This window comes from Rhinatrema bivittatum, chromosome 14, assembly GCF_901001135.1.
Source record: "Rhinatrema bivittatum chromosome 14, aRhiBiv1.1, whole genome shotgun sequence".
Classification (NCBI taxonomy): domain Eukaryota; kingdom Metazoa; phylum Chordata; class Amphibia; order Gymnophiona; family Rhinatrematidae; genus Rhinatrema; species Rhinatrema bivittatum.
This window is the reverse complement of record NC_042628.1, coordinates 67,040,770-67,062,037: the sequence shown is the minus strand read 5'-3', so window position 1 is coordinate 67,062,037 and position 21,268 is coordinate 67,040,770. Positions and strand designations below refer to the sequence as shown.

The 21,268-nt window shown below is 48.6% G+C and overlaps 1 protein-coding gene across 1 annotated transcript in view; it reads right to left on the bottom strand.

The window, feature by feature from the left end:
• The window catches only part of LOC115075634, a 68,283-nt gene that overhangs the window by 24,045 nt on the left and 22,970 nt on the right, over positions 1 to 21,268 (bottom strand). Inside the window, exons 4-5 of the mRNA XM_029576206.1 lie at positions 2,087 to 2,369; positions 1,563 to 1,880 (exon numbers count right to left, since the gene is read on the bottom strand). Coding sequence (XP_029432066.1) covers positions 1,563 to 1,880; positions 2,087 to 2,369 — 601 coding nt within the window. The remainder of the gene's footprint in view (positions 1 to 1,562; positions 1,881 to 2,086; positions 2,370 to 21,268) is intronic.

Sequence of the window (21,268 nt, the reverse complement as noted above, 5' to 3'; positions counted from 1 at the left end):
ATTAAACACAGACAACCTGACCAGCTAATAAAACAGCACCATACTTAAAGCTCTTTCAAATATTTTTAATCATTTGCACATAAAATCCTGAAATTAAGATTCTTTACTAACATGAACACTCCCTCTTTGGTGAGGCTGAACTTGAACCCCAGTTCACAGGATTCAGACTTTCTACTTTCTCCTCGAGCTCTTTGGGATTCCTGTCCATGACAGAGAAGATTTTGTATCTTATCCAATGAGACCCATCTCTGATTCAGGATAGGAATAAAAGTAGTAACAGATCCCTGATGAGTGCTGCAGCCTTTCCATGTGTTACGCTTACTACTGCCAGATTCTGTATTTTCCCTCACTTACCCTCCTATAGCACATTCAGCAGAAGAAGCCCTGCTCGCTGCATCCTTCCCCAGGAATATACTTTTCTTGCAGTGACTGTATCTGATCTAATGAGTCCCTTCCCTTATCTAGCAGAAGAACAAAAGCAGTAACAGATCCCTGATGAGTGGAACCTCCTACTACTGCCAGGGACTGTGACTGTTGCACAATTACCTTCCCATAACACACTCAGTAGAAGAAGCCCTGATCTCTGAATCCTTCTCAAGCCATTCTCTTCTGTGGCTGCCCCTTAACTTCTAGGACAATGGGAGGCGTGGGCAGACACACCCAGAAAGAATATCAAGTATGGGGTCAATCAGCTCCCAAGCCCGATCACAGCCACGCCCTTTGCATATGTTCTCTTTATAACGAAAAGAACTTGTGTAGGAAGAGGGCAAGATCTGTGCGGGATGATTACAGGGACCAGTGAAATAAGGGCAGGAGATAGAGCAGGTAGAAAGGAAAGTACCCAGGAAAGAGCCTTGGTTAAGGTAGCATCGGTGTTCAGGGCAGGGGATGGGGGTTATGGGGTGAGGAGATGCGGGTTCAATTAGATACCATGAAATGCATGAGAGTGGGATCAGGGGTAATTGGAGAGGAGGGATACAGGAAGGAAACTAGGGATAGGTAACAGGGAGGAATCTGGGAAGAAGCCATAGTGAGAGGGGGCAGAGGAGATCCAGTTGAGTGTCAAGGTGGGGGGGAAAGGAAAGCACTCAGGAAGTAGCCATGGAGAGGTAGGATAGGGAAATTCCAGAACTTCCCATGGGTAAAACCCAGGAAGGGCAAAGCAGATGGTGGAAGGAAAGGAGAGGATTCAGGGAGGGACTATGATGGAAGGGAGGAAAAAGTAGGTGAAATCCATGAATGAGCCATGTGGGTTGATAGGTACAGAGTTCTGGAAATGACATTTTTATTGGTGGGTGGAGGGTGCCACATCTACTCTGTAACTTTCTTTTTTCAGCAGGGATAGTGATTATTATTTGATTACAGAAAGTCGAGGTTTATTGGGGTCAAAACAAACAGAAAGCTGGGTGCAGCTTCTATGTGTTTAGATTCAGTCCAGAAAGAAGCAGACAGAGCTTCTGCAGTCTAAACTGTGCAGGGCTCTTTAACATTTATGAACACATGGCCTGGGAAAAATAGATTATTCTGTCACAGTATTTTATCAATAGAATCAAGCTACTTACTCTTCACATTAAAGGTGACAGTTTTCTCCCTGGACATTTTTATTATAGGGTAATACACCGAACAGGTCAGATTTTTTCTATGCTCTTCTGTAGATGTAATAAAGGTGAAACTGGATGAATAGGTTAATATTCCATTTTTAGAAGATGATGTTGTTTTAGTCGTGGAATTACGTGTAGTTAAATCTCCTTTCCAGGTTATAATGGGGCTGCTTCCCTTACACCTTTCGGGAGCTGTGCAGTTGATCATCACTGTTACATCTGGCTCCAGCATATCAGGAATCGGGATCGAGATCGAGTAGTCTGGCTGCTTTGATAAATCTAAAAAAGAGTTAAAGGATCTATCACATCACAGACCTCTGCAATTAACACCAGCAGAGAAGCCAGTGGCAGGGGCACGTATGTGATATTACTGCCATGTTCTCATCTCATCACTACTGCAGCAACATGAATGGCATTTGGTTGTTGCATCTAATGGAATAGCTTACCGATTAATTTAGGAAGTCAGAAATGCAGGGTATACTTACTTCTTATAGTGATAGAAGCTTGGTTTTCCAGGTAACTATGCATAAGTCCTCCCTCTAATCTGAAATAATATCTGCCAGTATCCTCTATCATGGCCTCATTGATCCTAAAGCTGCAATCGCATTCCGATAGGTTCCCGAAGATGGTGAAGCGTCCACTGGTACTTTCATCCACTTTTCTATTGCTATTAGTAGTTGCTACTGGGGTTCCTGTGGAGAGCTCATCTTCTCTGAACCAATATCCATGAAAATTCTTTTCTAATCTTTCATTCAATGGGAACGTGAACTGACACATGATGACCATACACATACCCACTTCACCTACTCCCACAGCACTGACATTTGCATAAAAAACTGTGTGCCTGTCGTGGCAGGGGGAACCTGCAGAGAGAGATATATATATAGTGTTAGAAAAGTTCAGCATTTCTAACTGAATATCAGGAGCAATATAAGGCTAAGCTCCAAACGCTCACAACACATTAGAACTACAGCATTAAACATAGACAACCTGACCAGATTTTAAAAAGTTATATTTAATGCAATTTCAAATGTTTTTAATAATTGGTATTTAAAATCCTAAAATTAAGATTCTTCGCTAACCTTAGCCCTCCCTCTTGGGGGCGGATGAGCCCGAATCCCAGGTCATGAAGGATTCACACTTTCTATCCTCTCCTTGAGCTCTGGAGGATGCCTGTCCATGACAGAAAAGTGTCTGGATCTGATCTAATGAGACCCTTCCCTAATTCATTTAGGATAGAACTAAAAACAATTAGAGATCTCTGATGACTGTGTCAGCCTTTCTATGTGTTACACTTTGTACTGCTAGAATTAGTATCTGCCCCACTCTTACCCTCCCATAGCACACTCAGGAGAAGAAGCCTTGATCTCTGCATCCTTCTCAAGGCAATGACTTTCCTCAGCTGTCCCTTAGTTTCTGGGACAAGGGGAGGTGCTGGAAAGAATATTCAGCTTGGGGTCAAACACTTCCCAAACCTGGTCGCGGCCCTGCCTTTTGCATGCCTTCCTTTGGTAACTGCGCACTCGTGCACAGGAAGGGGGTGGGGTCTGTGCGGGGGCGATTACAGTGACCAGTGAAATGAGAGCAGGAGACAGAGAACGACAAAGGGAAATAGCCTTGGAGTAACAGGGCAGGTGTAGTTCAGGACAGTGGAAGGGGGCATATACAAATACTCCATAATAGGAGCATGGGGTGAGCAGGTTCAATTAGATACATGAAATGCATGAGAGGAGGACCAAGGAAGAGGTAGTTGGGGAGGAGGGACACTGGAAGGAACTTAGGGATAGGTAGAAGGGAGGAACCTGGGAAGAGCCATGGGGAGAGGAGGCAGAAGAGATCAAGACTGAGTGGTATGGTGGGGAGAAATCAGGAGCACTCGGGAAGTGGCCAGGGAGGGGTAGGATATGGAGATTCCAGAATTGCCTATGGGGAAAACCTAGGAATGGGCAATGCAGACAGTAGATGGGGAGCATTCAGTGAGGGGCAATAATGGGGTGAGGGTAATAGTAGATGAAATCCATGAAGAGTCCAAGGGGGTTCACAGGTAGGGGGTTTTGGAAGGGACAAATGGCAGGCTTAACAGAAAAAGACTTGCGAAGAGTTCATGGAGAAGGTAATAAGAGGGAGAAACCTGGGAAGAGACTATTGAAGTGAAATGGGGCTGGGTAAGGGAATGTGCATAGGAAAGTACATAGAAACATAGAAATGACGGGAGAAAAAGACCAATCGGCCCATCCAGTCTGCCCACAAGCTCCCACATCTATTTTCCCATACTTATCTGCATCACCAATCACCAAGTTTAGGGCACTTGTTGGTAACTGTTTGATTCAAATTTCCTGCCACCCCCTGCCATTGATGCAGAGAATAATGTTGGAGTTACATCAAAGGTGAGCATAAGGCTTAATGGTTAAGAATAGTAACTGCTGCATCAAGCAAGTTACCCCGTTGCTTGTTTACCCAGACTGCACAGATCAATGTCTTGTTGGATGTTGTCTGAATGTAAATTCTCTTTTCCACATTTCTCCCTGCCATTGAAGCAGAGAGCAACGCTGTATATGCAAAGTGAAGTATCAGGCTTAATTGGTTCAGGGTAGTAACCGCCGCAATAAGCAAGCAACCCCCACGCTTATTTGTTTACGCAGACTGGGTAGTTCAGTCCTTGTTGGTTGTTGTCTGAATTTAAATCCTCTTTTCCACATTTCCCTCTGCCATTGAAGCAGAGAGCAACACTGTATATGCATTCAAGGTGATGTATCAGGCTTAATAGTTTTAGGGTAGTAACCGCAGCAATAAGTAAGCCACCCCCACGCTTGTTTACCCAGACTATGTAGTTCAGTCCTTGTTGATTGTTGTCTGAATGCAAATCCGCTTTTCCACACTTCCCCTTTCCATTGAAGAAAAGAGCAATGTTGGAATTTCATTAACCGTGTGAAGGCTTATTGAATAAGGGTAGTAATCACCAGGTAGTAGCCTCCATTCCAGCAAGCCACCCCTTTATGGATCCACAGTGTTTATCCCATGCCCCTTTGAAATCCTTCACAGTTTTAGTCTTCACCACTTCCTCCGGAAGGGCATAACAGGCATCCACCACCCTCTCCGTGAAGAAATACTTCCTGACATTGGTTCTGAGTCTTCCTCCCTGGAGTTTCAAATCATGACCCCTAGTTCTATTGAATTTTTTCCAGCGGAAAAGATTTGTTCTTGTCCATGGATCATTAAAACCTTTCAAGTACCTGAAAATCTGTATCATATCACCCCTGCTCCTCCTCTCCTGCAGGGTATACATATTCAGGTTTTTCAATCTCTCCACATAGGTCATTTTATGTGGAGAAGGACGACAATTTTTGGTCATCCTTCTCTGGACCGCCTCCATCCTGTCTCTGTCCCTTTGGAGATACGGTCCCCATAACTGAACACAGTACTCCAGGTGAAGCCTCACCAAGGCCCTGTACAAGGGGATCATCACTTCCTTTCTCTTACTAGATATTCCTCTCTCTATGCAGCCCAGCATTCTTCTGGCTTTAGCTATCGCCTTGTCACATTATTTCGCCGACCAGATCATTAGACACTATCACCCCAAGGTCTCTCTCCTGCTCCATGCACATCAGCCCTTCACCCCCCATCAAATACAGTTCTTTCAGATTTCCACACCCCATATGCATGACTCTGCACTTCTTGGCATTGAATCTTAGCTGCCATAACTTTAATTACACTTCCAGCTTCCTTAAATTCAGTCTCATTTTCTCCACTCCTTCTGGCATGTCCACTCTGTTGCAGATCTTAGTATCATCTGCAAAAAGACAAACCTTACCTTCTATCCCGTCTGCAATGTAGCTCACAAAGATATTGAACAGGACAGGTCTCAACACCGATCCTTGCAGCACTCCACTTACCGCTCTCTCTTCAGAATAAGTTCCATTTACCATCACACATTGTAATCTGTCCATCAACCAGTTTTCAATCCAGGCCACCACCTCAGCACTCACTCCTAAGCTTCTCATTTTATTCACAAGCCTCCTGTGCGGGACCGCATCAAAAGCTTTGCTGAAATCCAATGGGTATACATAGGAGGAAGAATAGTTATCACATTTCAAGGAGGGCCATATGAACTTTAACTGTAATTTTTAAATGCTTGTTGATGTCTGATTTGTGGTACATGAAATGTCCTAGAGGAGCAGATTAAAGGAAGGGGGAAGAGATGTGGTTATGGTGATCATAGTGGAAGTTGTGTTCATGGTAGGAGCTGTGGTATAAGTAAGTGTGTTATTTGTGGTAAGAGTTGTGGTTGAAGAGGGTGGGGTGGTTGTGTTAGGAATTGTGTTCATGGTGGTTGTCATGCTTGTATTGGAAGTTATAATCATAGTGGGTGTAGTATTTAAGGTAGAAGTAGTAGCCGTTATGTGTGTGGGGGTTGCACTAGGAGCTGAGGTTTTGGTAGTACTTGTGATCATAGTGGGTATAGGTATGTGCATTCATTTTCACCGCATTGGCAACCCGCAAACATAAGTCCCTATTCGTTGTATTCGTGAAACGCATCGCGATCCCCCACGAATACAACATAACATATATTAGTTTCATTCTTTTGGCTTGCAGTGATTTCTTAGCGGCCGTTTGAAATAGGAGATAGAAAAACCAGCCTTTTCCTGTGAGTCATAAGTGACCTCACAGCCATGTCATAGAGTGGGTCAGACAGGTTGGCAAGGAGACCAGAATGCAACCTATCAGAGCTATAATGAAAGAAACCCACGTAGTAGCATGTATGAACTGATATTAAATAAATCTGCACTTGCTACATAAAGAGACTCGTTGAATTAATGAGTGACCTTCATACGTAGCCACTATAAATTATATGGCTATCGTGAAGATAAACCTAAAAAAACTTACGAGTTTTTTAAACATTAGGTCACTTATTGTTTATGAACGATTCTTGTAAAAGCTTATCTGTAAATGTCCACTATTCTTCTAAAGATCAAGCCGACATCGCAATGTTTCTGAGCTCTGCGGCTCCTTCTTCGGGGTGACTCAGCGTGAATAGATGCGGACCTGGTTGTGAACTGACTGATCTGTGCGAGAAGGAATCAAAGAGTTCTTAAATTTTGTTACCTATCAGAGCTAAGCATTTTTCTAATGCAGCCAATTGCCGCTCTCACTCAGTGCTCTGTGACACTATTCCTGATGATGCAGCAGTATTTATACTTTAAGCACGTGGCGTGCCATGCTCTTTATTTACGGGGGTGGTCTGGGGAGGTGGTCCGGGGAGATGGCTGCACTCAGAGCTAGTCTGAGTGTCTGAAATCTGTATTTAATTGCTAGCTACTCTGATAGAATTTTCCATTGAAAAAGATATTTAATTTTTTCTTCTATTTTGCTGCAGTGCCACAGCTAGCCATGCTTTATTTGACTGCACTTTTTGTTTTTTATTGATCTCAGACGGTCTCTATGTCTGTCCCACTGAGACAAGCTGCTAGCAGTGGCATGTTGCTGGTTATTTTTATATTTTACCCCCTAGGGTAGGTTGCAAGCAGGATTTGGGTGTTGTGGGTGGGAGATATATTCAATTTCTAGCTAGTTTGATAGAATTTTCCATTGAAAATATAGAGATTACTTACCTGATAATCTCGTTTTCCTTAGTGTATGCAGATGGACTCAAAACTAGTGGGTATAGTGTGCTCATGCTAGCAGTTGGAGACGGATCTGACGTCAGCACGGGTACATATACCCCCACAGGAAGTAAAGCAATTCAGTAATCTTCCTTGCAAAGCTGTTATTATTATTATTATTATTATTTAGGGTTTTTATATACCGACTTTCTTGATATATATATATCAAATCAAGTCAGTTTCCAAATAACACAACTATCGCTGGGGGGCGTTACATTAAACAATAAACATAATATTGAACAGAGTAACCTTAAACAATAAGTAAGGTCGTTACATTAAACCATAAACATAGTATTGAACAGAAGATATATATATTATATATATATATATATATATATATTATATATATATATATAACATAGAATTGTTATAGCTCTATGAGTACTGACCGATCGATTAATTAAACAGGATTACCCTGACCGGTTGATCGTAGCTAGAGACCGCCAGGATTCTCAACCGGAAGGTGTCGACACCCGGCAGGGTGGATGCCCTATGTAATAAAACATGGCTTACCTTGAGCCTGTGAAATCCCATGAATATTGGCAGCCGGGCGAGATGCTGAGTCCATCTGCATACACTAAGGAAAACGAGATTATCAGGTAAGTAATCTCTACATTTCCTAGCGTGTAGCAGATGGACTCAAAACAAGTGGGATGTACAAAAGCTACTCCTGGACTGGGCGGGAGGCTGCCCGTGGTCCGTGCAGGATTGCCCTCACGAATGCGGTGTCCTCCCTGGCCTGGCCATCCAGTCGGTAGAATCTGGAGAAGGTATGGAGGGAGGACCACGTTGCCGCCTTACAGATCTCAGCGGGCGACAGCATTCGAGTTTCTGCCCAAGAGGCCGCTTGCGCTCTCGTAGAGTGATCCTTGAGCTGTAGAGGCGGTGATTTCCCCGCGTCTACGTAGGCTGCCTTGATAACTTCTTTGACCCAGCAGGCGATAGTTGCCCGTGAGGCCGCTTCCCCTTGCTTCTTCCCGCTGTGTAGAACGAACAGATGGTCCGTCTTTCGTATGGCTTCGGACACTTCCAGGTATCTGGACAGTAGCCTGCCGATGTCAAGATGGCGTAGAAGTCGACCTTCTTCTGACTTCTTCAAACCGTCTGTGGTAGGTAAAGAGATGGTTTGGTTGAGGTGGAAGTGCGAGACTACTTTGGGTAAGAAGGAAGGAACTGTGCGAAGATGGATGGCTTCTGGCGTGATTCGGAGAAACGGATCACGGCAAGACAGTGCTTGTAGCTCTGAGACGTGGCGTGTGGAGCAAACAGCCAGCAGGAACACCATCTTCAAGGTTAACAAACGGAGGGACAGGCCTCGAAGCGGACGGAAGGCGTGTCCCGCTAGAAAGTCCAAAACTAGGTTGAGGTTCCACAGAGGTATGGGCCACTTCAGTGGCGGACGAATGTGTTTGACTCCTTTCAGGAAGCGTGAAACGTCTGGCTGTGTGGCGATGCTATTGCCATCACTCCGTGGACCGTAGCAGGAAAGAGCTGCCACTTGGACCTTGATGGAATTGAGGGACAGACCCTTCTGAAGACCATCTTGCAGGAAGTCCAAAATGATAGGAATCTTAGCGGCATGTGGATTGGTGCTATGCGCTTCGCACCAAGCTTCAAATACTCTCCAGATCCTTATATAAGTTAGTGATGTGGAGAACTTGCGTGCTCTGAGGAGTGTATCTATTACCGGCCCTGAATATCCTCGCGTCTTCAGTCTAGCCCTCTCAATGGCCAGACCGTAAGAGAGAATTGAGCCGGATCCTCGTGGAGTATGGGACCTTGTCACAGCAGGTCCCTGTGCGGAGGCAGGGGTAGTGGAGTCCCTGCCAACAATCATCTCATGTCTGCGTACCAGGGTCTTCTTGGCCAGTCCGAGGCCACTAGAAGAACTAGGCCTCTGTGCCGCTGAATCCTGTGTATAATGGCGCCCAGCAGGGGCCATGGCGGAAAGGCGTACAGCAGGATCCCCTGGGGCCATGGTTGTATCAGTGCATCGATCCCCTGAGACAGAGGATCCCTGCCTGCGGCTGAAATACCTGGGTACTTGAGCGTTGGACCTGTCCGCTAGTAGGTCCATGCCCGGGGTCCCCCACCAATTCACGATCATCTGGAACGCCATGGGTGACAGTTGCCAACCCCCGGGATGTAGGCTTTCTCTGCTGAGGAAGTCTGCCGCGGTGTTGTCCTTCCCGGCGATGTGGACGGCGGAGATGTCCTGAAGATTGACTTCTGCTCAAATCATCAGGGGAGTTATTTCCAGTGACACTTGTTGGCTTCTGTTCCACCTTGTCTGTTGATGTATGCCACCGTGGTGGCGTTGTCTGACATCACTCTGACTGCTCGATGTCGCAGTCTGTGGGCCAATCGCAGGCACGCTAGCCCCCGTGCCTCTAGTCGGTTGATGTTTCATCCCGACTCTTCTCTGTTCCACCGCCCTTGGGCGGTGAGTCCTTCGCAATGTGTGCCCCAGCCGCTCAGGCTGGCATCTGTTGTGAGCAGGGTCCAGGTCGGAGAGGACATCCTGGACCCCCGGCTCATGTGGCTTTGCTGCAGCCACCATTGCAGCTGATTCCGTACCCTGGCTGGTAGAGGTAGGTGTACGGTGTAAGTTTGTGATCGCGGGCTCCACCGGGATAAGAGGGCGCGTTGTAATGGCCTCATATGCGCCCATGCCCATGGTATCACTTCCAGAGTGGATGCCATGAGGCCGAGGACTTGCAGGTAATCCCACGCTGTGGGCCGGACAGCGCGCAGCAGGGCCTGTAGCCAATCCTTGAGCTTTTCTCTTCTTTTGGTAGGCAGATTCTGTCTGCTTGAGTGTCGAATAGGACTCCTAGGTATTCCTTCGACTGAGACGGCTGTAGGGAACTCTTGCTTAAGTTTACTACCCATCATAGGCTCTCCAGGAGAGCAATCACTCTGCTGGTTGCCCGATGGCTTTCTTCTGGCGATTTTGCCCTGATCAACCAATCATCCAGGTAGGGATGGACAAGAATTCCCTCCTTCCTGAGGGCCGCCACCACTACTACTATTACCTTGGTAAAGATCCGTGGCGCTGTGGCTAACCTGAAGGGTAACGCCCGAAATTTAAAGTGTTTTCCCAGGACTTTGAAACGTTGGTAGCGCTGATGATCCCGATGGATTGGGATATGCAGGTAGGCTTCTGACAGGTCTAGGGATGTGAGAAACTCCCCTGGCTGTACTGAATTTTTGACAGATCGCAGAGTTTCCATGCGAAAGCTGGGTACCCGTAGGTAATGGTTGACGGACTTGAGGTCCAGGACGGGCCAGAAAGTGTCCTCCTTCTTGGGCACTATGAAATAAATGGAATAATGCCCAGAATTTATCTCCCCTGCAGGCACTGGAATTATGACCTTGAGGGAGAGAAGCCTCTGTAAGGTATCATCTAGCGCTGTCCTCTTGAGGGGCGAACAAGGAGATTCCACAAACTTGTCTGGCAGGAGCCGAAGAAAGTCCAGGTAGTACCCCTCTCGGATGATGGTGAGGACCCACTGGTCCGAGGTAATCTCGGCCCACCTGCGGTAAAAGAGGGTCAGCCTGCCCCCTATGGCTGCTACCCCCGGATGGGCCGGCTGATTGTCATTGTGGGGTACGGCCGGGGATAGAACACGAGCCGGTTCCCCTCTTATTGTGCTTAGGCAGAAAGGACTGGTTCCTGGCCTGTGACCGAGGTGCCTGGTAGCGAGTCCCGTAAGGGTTGAAGCGCTGAGAGGTTCTACCTCTGGATGGTCTAGAAGACGGGCGCTGTCTCCTGCGTGGCCTGTCTTCTGGTAGACGAGGTAAAGGAGAGGCGCCCCATTTGTTGGCCAGCTTCTCCAGGTCGCTGCCGAACAGGAGAGATCCCTCGAAGGGCATTCTCGTGAGACGTGTCTTAGAAGAGGAGTCGGCCGACCAGTTACATAGCCAGAGCTGCCTCCTGGCTGTCACTGAGGATGACACTCCCTTGGCTGCCGTACGGACGAGGTCGGAGGCTGCGTCAGTAAGGAATGAGAGAGCTGATTCCATCCCTTCTCCCGGGGCGTTGTTCTGAGCCTGAGATAAGCAGGAACGCGTCACCACTATGCAGCAAGTCGCAATTCGTAGGGACATGGCTGCTACCTCAAAAGCCTGCTTCAGGATGGCGTCCATACACCGGTCATGTGTATCCTTGAGTGCCGTCCCTCCTTCCACCGGGATGGTGGTGCGCTTCACAATCGCGCTGACCATGGCGTCTACCTGAGGGCACGCCAACAGGTCCTTAGTTGCCGGGGCTAAGGGGTACATGCCAGCCAAGGCCCGACCCCCTTGAATGGAGCCTCCGGTGCAGCCCATTCCAGATCAATTAACTGCTGTGCCACTTGTAGGAGGGGAAAGTGGTGAGAAGATTGGCGCAGGCCCTCTAACAGGGGGTTCACTCTAGGTTCCCCTGGGGTGTCATGGCCCGGAAGGGCCAGTTCCGACAGGCATTGCGAGATCAGGTCTGGAAGATCCGCCCTGATAAAGAAGCGCCTCATGGTCCGATAAGGTTCTACCCCCGAGGGAAGCTCTCCTTCCTCGGGGGGCTCCTCTTCTTCTGCCGGGTAGTCTGAATCCCCATAATTGGGGCTATCAGGTGGCGAGTGGCCGCGCCTAGGCCGCGAGGGTCCAGGTGCTGGGTCATTCTGGACGTATGGACCCGGTCGGGGAGCTGACTGCATTCAGACAAAGGTATGAATCCCTTTGAATAACTCCACCCAGGAGATCAAAGCCATATCTGGCCGCATGGGAACCAGGCCCCTCTGGTTCACTGGCTGCTCCCCGCTGCTTGCTGGCTCCTGAGTGTTCCCTGAGGAACCGGCAAGAATGCTGGGCTATGACCGACCCTGGCCCGGAACTCCCAGGGCCTCTTCACATTGGGCACATAGGGAGTCTGCATCCTCATTCTGTGTGGCCCTGAGGTTGCATGCAGAGCAGAGATTGATGCCTGATTCTGGAGGTGCCGGCTCCGGCGAAGCCTTGTCACCCTTACTCTCCATGCCGCCGGTGAACTCAATAAGAGTCTGTGTTATGCGCGAAAGCAGGCGCCTGAGATCAGCGCTCAGCAACGTCCGCCTATAACGTGCGCCTATGAACGGGCGCCTAACAATGTGCACCTATGAACGGGCGCCTATCAATGTGCGCCTATAAACGGGCGCCTATCAATGTGCGCCTATCTAGCAATGTGCGCCTATGTTCTATGAACAGGCGCCTATCGCCATGCGCTAGCAACGGGCGCCTATCGCCGTGCATGTAGCAACGGACGCCTATCGCCGTGCGCGTAGCAATAGGCAAGACGCATCAGGTAAAATATGATGGCGAGCAGGCAAACAAAATGGTGGCTTACTGAACTGGCCGCCCCAGAGGCACACTCTGCTTCTCCTCGGATCCTCGGAGACCAACAAGTAAATATATACGCCTTACCTTGTCTTCGGCGCTTCCCGGCTGAAACCCGGGCGGTCTCCGGCGGCGGGGGAGAGGGCGAGTACCTTCAACGCCGCGCTCGAGGAGGTGCACCCGCTGCCTCTAGGCCCCGCCCGAACTCGTCTCGCTCGGGGGCCAAGTCCACGCCGGGACCGAGCTGCCTCTAGGCTGCGCCCGAGCCCTTCATGCTCGGGGGCAGGTCCCTGCCGCGAGACGGCCACCAGACCGAGGCGCTTACCTCTGAGGGACCACGGAAATCACCTCGGGAAACTCCACTGGGGGAGGGACCGACTGGTATCACCGCAGGAGTGCGGGGCTCGTCGTTAGTAGATATTGTCTAAAAATTTAGTCGTTAGAATTTGGAAGAACGCTCAGCGAGTGTGAAGGAGCTCCAAACTGCTTTGGAGACAGAAATTACTGAATTGCTTTACTTCCTGTGGGGGTATATGTACCCGTGCTGACGTCAGATCCGTCTCCAACTGCTAGCACGAGCACACTATACCCACTTGTTTTGAGTCCATCTGCTACACGCTAGGAAAAGATATTTATTTGTTTTTGCTGCTGTGCCAAGGAAGTCATGCTTTTTATTTAACTGCAATTTTTTTAATTGAACTCAGGCTGTCTCTCTGTCTGTCCCATTGAGACAAGCTGCTAGCAGTGGCATGTTACTGGTTATTTTTATATTTTGCCCCCTGGGGTAGGTTGCAAGCAGGATTTGGGTGTTGTAGGTGGGAGATATATTCAGTTTTTAGCTAGTTTGATAGAATTTTCCATTGAAAAAGATATTTCTTCTTTTTTGCCACTGTGCTAAGCAAGCCATGCTTTTTATTTAACTGCAGTTTTGTTTTTTTATTGAACTCAGACTGTCTCTTTGTGCTGTCTTAAGCCAAGAAGTCAGTACACTGGGCAGTTTTGCAGACTCACATATATTGGGACAGGGGTGCTCTCTGAAGCCAAATCCCCAATGGGCCTCTTTTGTAGTTTCAAGCTTGGTGCCTGCACAAGCACATACAGCAGTCTATTGGCAGTTTTGTAGACTCACATATATTGGGACAGGGGTGCTCTCTGAAGCCAAATCCCCAATGGGCCTCTTTTGTAGTTTCACGCTAAGTGCCTGCTCAAGCACATACAGAGGTCTATTGGCACTTTTGCAGACTCACGTATATTGGGACAGCTGTGCTCTCTGAAACCAAATCCTCAGTGGGCACCTTTTGGAAATAATTCTTTTAATTGAAATCCCTAGAAGGCACTGACATTAAATCCATAATGTCAGGGAAAGTTAGACATGGTCGAGTGATTGGGACTGGCAGAGAAGGCACTTCAAAAGGCAGTGCCAGTCCCCCATTAAAGTTAAAAAGGGACCTGTTCCAATCTTAAATCTCTGGAGGGGCAGGCATTTCCATCTGGGAAAAAATGAAATTTAAAGATGATGCATCGCCACCACCTGTTTCTGACCCTGTAGTTTTGGAAGTGAGGGAACTGGAGGCTGAGCCACGCAAGACTAAAGGGTGACACCCAAAAGCAGCAGTGCAACAGCAGACTTGACTTAGCGTTGGCAATGTAGTGCAGGCACTGTTTTGCTTCTGATTCCGATGAAGAATCATCTTGTGTGGGAATCTCAAAATCAGAAATGGAAGAAGTAATAGCTGAAGAAGGTTTAGGAGGATTAGTTAGTCCTGTCTTAGCCTCCACTTCAGTGCTGCAGGGGAGAGATGAAACTGATGATGATGAGGAGGAAGAGCAGTCAGCGCAGGCACAGAGTGTGACTGATGCCCCTTGGCATTGCTTCTCAGGGTGCACCCACTACTTCAGCTCCAGTGCCAGAATCCACCCCGAAGGCTATAGAGAAGGGATCATGAAAGAAATCTGCAATCTGGAGTCACTTTAAAGTGAAAGAGGACCCCAGTTTTGCTCAGTGTATTTACTGTGCCAGGGCTATTAGCAGAGGCAAGCAAATGGGACATCTACTAATTTTGGCATGATGCATCATATGAAGATGCAACACTCAACAACAGTAGTGCCATCTGGGTATGGTGGCAGTACCAGTCAGGGGACCCCTTTTTCCAGGCAGTGTAAAGTGGTTGAAAAGGAGCAGAGTCACCCCATGCCCTCATCCCCTTCTAGCAGTTAGGTGGCAGGCCAGCAGCCCCTGCCAAGTGGCAGTACCCACCATGGAGGAAATGGGGTGGTGCGTGATAACGCTATCCCGGGGTAGGAGGCAGGTAGCCTCAAAAGTTGTAACTAGGAGCACTGGGGAAATGATTGCCCTTCATGACCAGCCCTTGCAGATAGTGGAGAATGTGGGTTTCAAGCATTTGCTGAAGGTCTTAGTTTCAAATTAAAAAGTCCCCTCCAGAACCACATTTTATTTATTTATTTAAAGGCATTTATATACTGTTTTATAAAAATAAATTTTTGTCAAAACGGTTTACTGGTTGTACAGGCAGAAAGGTCATCCCAAGTCTGTACAACCACTGTTGCAGTCGCATCTAAGCACTGCTAGCTAAGGCACAGGGGAGTGTGCATTTCACTTGCGATATCTGGACCACACTGAATACTGCACACTCTTACCTCTCCCTGACAGCACACTGGTGGGACCAGGCTGAGGCAGGGGCAGGCAGCAGCTCTATTAGTGAACAAGTATCAGGGTGGAGGTGAGCTTTACTACACACCCACCTGATGGACGAGGCCCATACCTCAGATAATATTCTAGCATGCATCTATTAGGGATGTGCAGAGGGATGGCATACGTTGCATTCGGTATTCGTATTCGTCGGGGGGCAGATACGTTGCATTTGGCAAGGGGGGCCCCCCGATACGTTCATGTGTTCATTCTTATTCGTTTCCCGGCTAAAATTGAATTAACTACAACCACCCACCCTCCTGAACCCCCTCCTGAACCCCCACCAAAGACTTACCAAAACTCCCTGGTGGTCCAGCGGGGGTCCGGGAGCCATCTCCTGCACTCATGCCGTCAGCTGCCGGAATTCAAAATGGCACCATTAGCCTTTGCCCTCACTATGTCACAGGGGCCGCCAAATGGCACCGGTAGCCCCTGTGACATAGTAAGGGCAAAGGCTATCGGCACCATTTTGAATACTGGCAGCCGACGGCCTGAGTGCGGGAGATCGCTCCCAGACCCCCATTAGACACCAGGACTTTTGGCAAGTCTTGGGGGACCCTCCTGACTTGTCAAAAGTCCCTTGTGGTCCAGCAGGGTTCCGGGAGCGACCTCCTGCACTCAGGCTGTTGGCTGCCAGTATTCAAAATGGCACCGATAGCCTTTGCCCTTACTATGTCACAGGGGCTATCGGTGCCATTGGTCAGCCCCTGTCACATGGTAGGAGCACAAGATAGTGCCAGCCATCCATTGCTCATACCATGTGACGGGGCCGACCAATGGCACCGGTAGCCCCTGTGACATAGTAAGGGCAAAGGCTATCGGCGCCATTTTGAATACCGGCAGACGACAGTGTGAGTGCAGGGATGGCTCCCAGACCCCCTGCTGAACCACCAGGGAGTTTTGGTAAGTCTTGGGGGGTCAGGAAGGTGGGGGGTTTGTTTAAATTCGCTCCTTTAGATGGCCAAATAATTTGGTGAAGATTCATTGTATTCGTGGGGAATCGCGATACGTTTCGCTTCCCCACGAATACTACGAATATGGCCCTATATGTTGCGGATTACCAATAAGTTGCAAATGAATGCACACCCCTAGCATCTACACCAGCGAGACAGGAATCTTCAGGCAGGGTTCTTTGTCACAGACAATGGTGTAAATATGGTAAAGGCAATATGCGACGGGCGCTTTCAGAACATCTGATGTTTTGCACACACTCTGCACCTGGTAGTGAGGTCAGCTCTGGGGTTGGAGTCCAATCACCATGAGAATGAATATCTGCATACGTTAATACACAAGTGCAGGAACATAGCAGCACACTTCCACAGAAGTATGAAGGCGGGGCAGGTTCTCCGACAAAAACAGACTGATTTGGAGATGCCTCACAAGCATCTCATTCAAGACTTTGCACCCGGTGGAATTCCACCTTTATGATGCTGCAGAGGTTAGTGGAGCTGCAGACACCCCTTAATGAACTTTCTGCGTCAATGGATATAGGTGTGCATAATCCCCTAGGGCATCATGATTGGTTAGTAATGAGTCAGCTGGTAAAATTCCTACAGCCCATAGGAGCTGAGTTCCAGAAGTGCCACCTTGGCAGACATCATCCCTATAGTTAATTTTCTGGAGGAAACTTTGGAGGGCTTTATACAGGAAGAGGGAATGACAGCTGAGGTGCTGCATTGTCTGGACTTCTTCCAGAAGCAGGTGCAAGAGAGATTAAGGCCTTTAACAGAAGACCAGACATACATGCTCGCCACAGTCTGTGATCCCCGTGTGAAACGGAAACTCGCCCTACAGTCCAATTGTCTCTCATTTGTGAAGGACCTGCTGTTAGTAAAAGTCTGTGCTCAGGAGTGCCATAGGCAGAGACAGATTAGGCATGAAGCAGAGGAGGAAACAGCGGCAGGCACTTCAGAGAGTTGTGCTAGCCCAAGCAGGAGCAGCACTCTGTCAGCGACAGCTAGAACCTCCTCCTCCTCCAGTACGCCAAAGGCATGTTGCCCATAAAGAATTATTTGCTCTTCTACGGGCTAGAGAAAAAGCAGCTGGAATGAGTGACTCTCAGCCCACCCAAGCAAAGGAGACACCAGCACAAATGTCAGTGACATGGTATCTCTCAGGGCCCACAGAGGACATGCAGACAGATCCGCTGGCATAATGGGAACACAAGTCCACTGTCTGGCTACACCTAGCCAAAGTGGCTCAGCGATATCTGTCATGTCCACCAACCAGTGTACCCAGCGAACGTGTATTTTCAATGACAGGGGATATCATGAGCCCTCACCACTCAAGGCTGGCACCAGAGTTGATGGAAATGCTAGTGTTTTTGAAAATAACCATGCCTTTGCTTGGGTTTCCAAATTTTCCCTGTGTATGGCAAGATGAATAAAAACAATTGAAAGCCTTGCAGCATCTCCAACTGCCTCCTATGTTCCAGATAATATCAGCACATGTATCTGATCTCAAACGCTGTGCCAGTCCATCCACTGTCCAGGCCATACGTTCTTACAAGGGCCTGACCTCAAACACTGTGCCTCTCTGTCTACTGTTTAGGCCGTAAATCCCTACAAGGGCCTGATCTCAAAAGCTGTGCCTGCCTGAGTTTAGTTCTAGTATTTCTAATTTCAGTTTCATGTATTTGTGCATCACTTCTTCCCAGAATATTCTTTTTCCTGTTTTGCAACATTTGGAATGTAATAACATAAAAAGCTGACTTAAGATGTTTGGAGTTTGCATATTTCATATGCTCAATAGTTTTCATGACCTTTATAATATGGGCCATTTTCCCTAAATCTTTCTTAGGTGCCAACATTAATGTTTCTAGTACTATAGAAAACTGGTGGTAGTTGCACTCTAGTTCATCCTCTGTGTTCCCATAGTTTACAGAGGCACTGTGTAAACTACAAAGACAACATAGGTTGATATTGTAGATTTGGACTTGAGTAACGGTTTTCTTATTTCTGAGAGCTCTTCATGTTCCTTTGTCATCAGCCGAAGTGCATAAGTACAGTTAATAGCTTCTGGGTATTTACAAGGGCTTGGCCTCTAATGCTGTGCTTGTCAGTACAGGATTTACGTCCCTACAAGAGCTTGACCTCTAACGCTGTGCCTGTCCATCCAGCTCTCTGTCCCTACGAGGGCTTGACCTCTAATGCTGTGCCTGTCCGTCTAGGCTGTGCCTGTCCGTCTAGACTTTACCTCTAACACTGTGCCTGTCCATCCAGGCCTTATGTCCCTACAAGGGCTTGACCTCTACCCTCTAATGCTGTGCTTGTCCGTCCAGGCCTTAAGTCCCTACAAGGGCCTGACCTCTAATGTTGTACCTGTCTGAATTGGATAATTCATATGCTCAATAGTTTTCATGACCATAATAGGGGCCATTTTCCCTAGATGTTTCTTAGGTGCCAACATGACTATTTCTAGTGCTATAGAAAACTGGTGGTAGTTGTACTCTAGTTCATCCTCTGTGTTCCCACAGTTTACAGAGGCACTGTGAAAACTACATAGGTTGATATTGTAGAGATTACTTACCTGATAATCTCGTTTTCCTTAGTGTATGCAGATGGACTCAAAACAAGTGGGTATAGTGTGCTCGTGCTAGCAGTTGGAGACGGATCTGACGTCAGCACGGGGTACATATACCCCGCAGGAAGTGCAGCAACTCAGTAATCTTCCTTGCAAAAGCTTTATGGATATATGTGTGACTGACCAATCGATTAAATGAACATGATTACCCTGACCGATTGATAGTAGCTGGAGACCGCCAGTGTTCTCAACCGGAAGGCGTCGACACCCGGCAGGGTGGATGCCCTATATAACAAAACATGGCTTACCGTGAGTCGGTGAATCCCCATGTATACCGGCAGCCGGGCAGGATGCTGAGTCCATCTGCATACACTAAGGAAAATGAGATTATCAGGTAAGTAATCTCTACATTTCCTAGCATGTAGCAGATGGACTCAAAACAAGTGGGATGTACTAAAGCTACTCCCGGACTGGGTGGGAGGCTGCCCGAGGTCCGTTTAGGATTGCCCTCGCAAATGCTGTGTCCTCCCTGGCCTGGACGTCCAGACGATAGAATCTGGAGAAGGTATGGAGGAAGGACCACGTTGCCAATTTACATATCTCTGCCGGTGACAGCATCCTAGTTTCTGCCCAGGAGGCCACCAGCGCTCTGGTAGAGTGAACCTTGACCCATAGAGGTGGTGGTTTTCCCGCTTCTATGTAGGCCGCCTTGATAACTTCTTTGATCCAGAGGGCAATGGTTGCCCGTGAGGCCGCTTCCCCTTGCTTCTTCCCGCTGTGAAAGATGAACAGGTGGTCCATCTTTCGTACTGCTTCTGACATTTCCAGGTATCTGGACAGCAGCCTGCCGATGTCGAGATGGCGCAGTATTCGACCTTCTTCCGACTTCTTCAAACCTTCCGTGGTTGGCAAGGATATGGTTTGGTTGAGGTGGAAGTGTGAGACTACTTTGGGTAAGAAGGAAGGAACCGTGCGAAGATGGATAGCCTCTGGAGTGATTCTGAGAAACGGATCACGGCAGGACAGCGCTTGTAGCTCTGAGATGCGGCGTGCTGAGCATACGGCCAGCAGGAACACCATCTTCAAGGTTAACAAACGGAGGGACAGGCCTCGAAGGGGTCTGAAGGCGGGTCCCGCTAGAAATTCCAAAACTAGGTTGAGGTTCCACAGGGGCACTGGCCACTTCAGTGGCGGGCGAATGTGTTTGACTCCTTTCAGGAAACGTGAAATGTCTGGGTGTGTGGCAATGCTGTTGCCGTCACTCCTGGGACCGTAGCAGGATAGCACTGCCACCTGAACCTTGATGGAATTGAGGGACAGACCCTTCTGAAGTCCATCTTGCAGGAAATCCAAAATGATAGGGATTTTAGCGGCATGTGGATTGGTGCTATGAGTGTCGCACCAGGCTTCAAATACTCTCCAGATCCTTATATATGTTAGTGATGTGGAGAACTTGCGAGCTCGGAGGAGTGTATCTATTACCGGCCCCGAGTATCCCCCTTTTCTTCAGTCTAGCCCTCTCAATGGCCAGACCGTAAGAGAGAATTGAGCTGGATCCTCGTGGAGGATGGGACCTTGCCACAGCAGGTCCCTGTGTGGAGGCAGGGGTAGTGGATTCCCTGCCAGCAGTCTTCTCATGTCTGCATACCAGGGTCTTCTTGGCCAGTCCGGGGCCACTAGAAGAGCTAGGCCTCTGTGCCGCTGAATCTTGTGTATAATGGCGCCCAGCAGGGGCCATGGAGGAAAAGCATATAGCAGGATCCCCTGAGGCCATGGCTGTACCAGAGCGTCGATCCCGTGGGAGAGAGGATCTCGTCTGTGACTGAAGTACCTGGGTACTTGAGCGTTGGACCTGTCCGCTAGTAGGTCCATGCCCGGAGTCCCCCACTGATCCACAATCATCTGGAAAGCTGTGGGCGACAGCTGCCATTCCCCCGGGTTTAGGCTTTCTCTGCTGAGGAAGTCTTCCCAGCAGATGTGGATGGCGGAGATGTCCTGGAGATTCGCCTCTGCCCAAGCCATCAGGGGGGTTATTTCTAAGGATACCTGTCGGCTTCTGGTTCCACCCTGTCGGTTGATGTATGCCACTGTGGTGGCGTTGTCTGACATCACTCTGATCGCCCTGTTTCGAAGTCTGTGGGCAAATCGCAGGCAGGCTAGCCTGACTGCCCGTGCCTCTAGTCAGTTGATGTTCCACCCCGACTCTTCTTTGTTCCACCGCCCTTGGGCGGTTAGTTCTTCGCAGTGTGCTCCCCATCCGTTCAGGCTGGCATCTGTAGTGAGCAAGGTCCAGGTTGGGGAGGACATTTTTTGACCCCCGGCTCGTGTGGCCGGGCTGCAACCACCACCGTAGCTGATTCCGCACTCTGGCTGGTAAAGGTAGGTGTATGGTGTCGTTCTGTGATCGTGGGCTCCACCGAGAT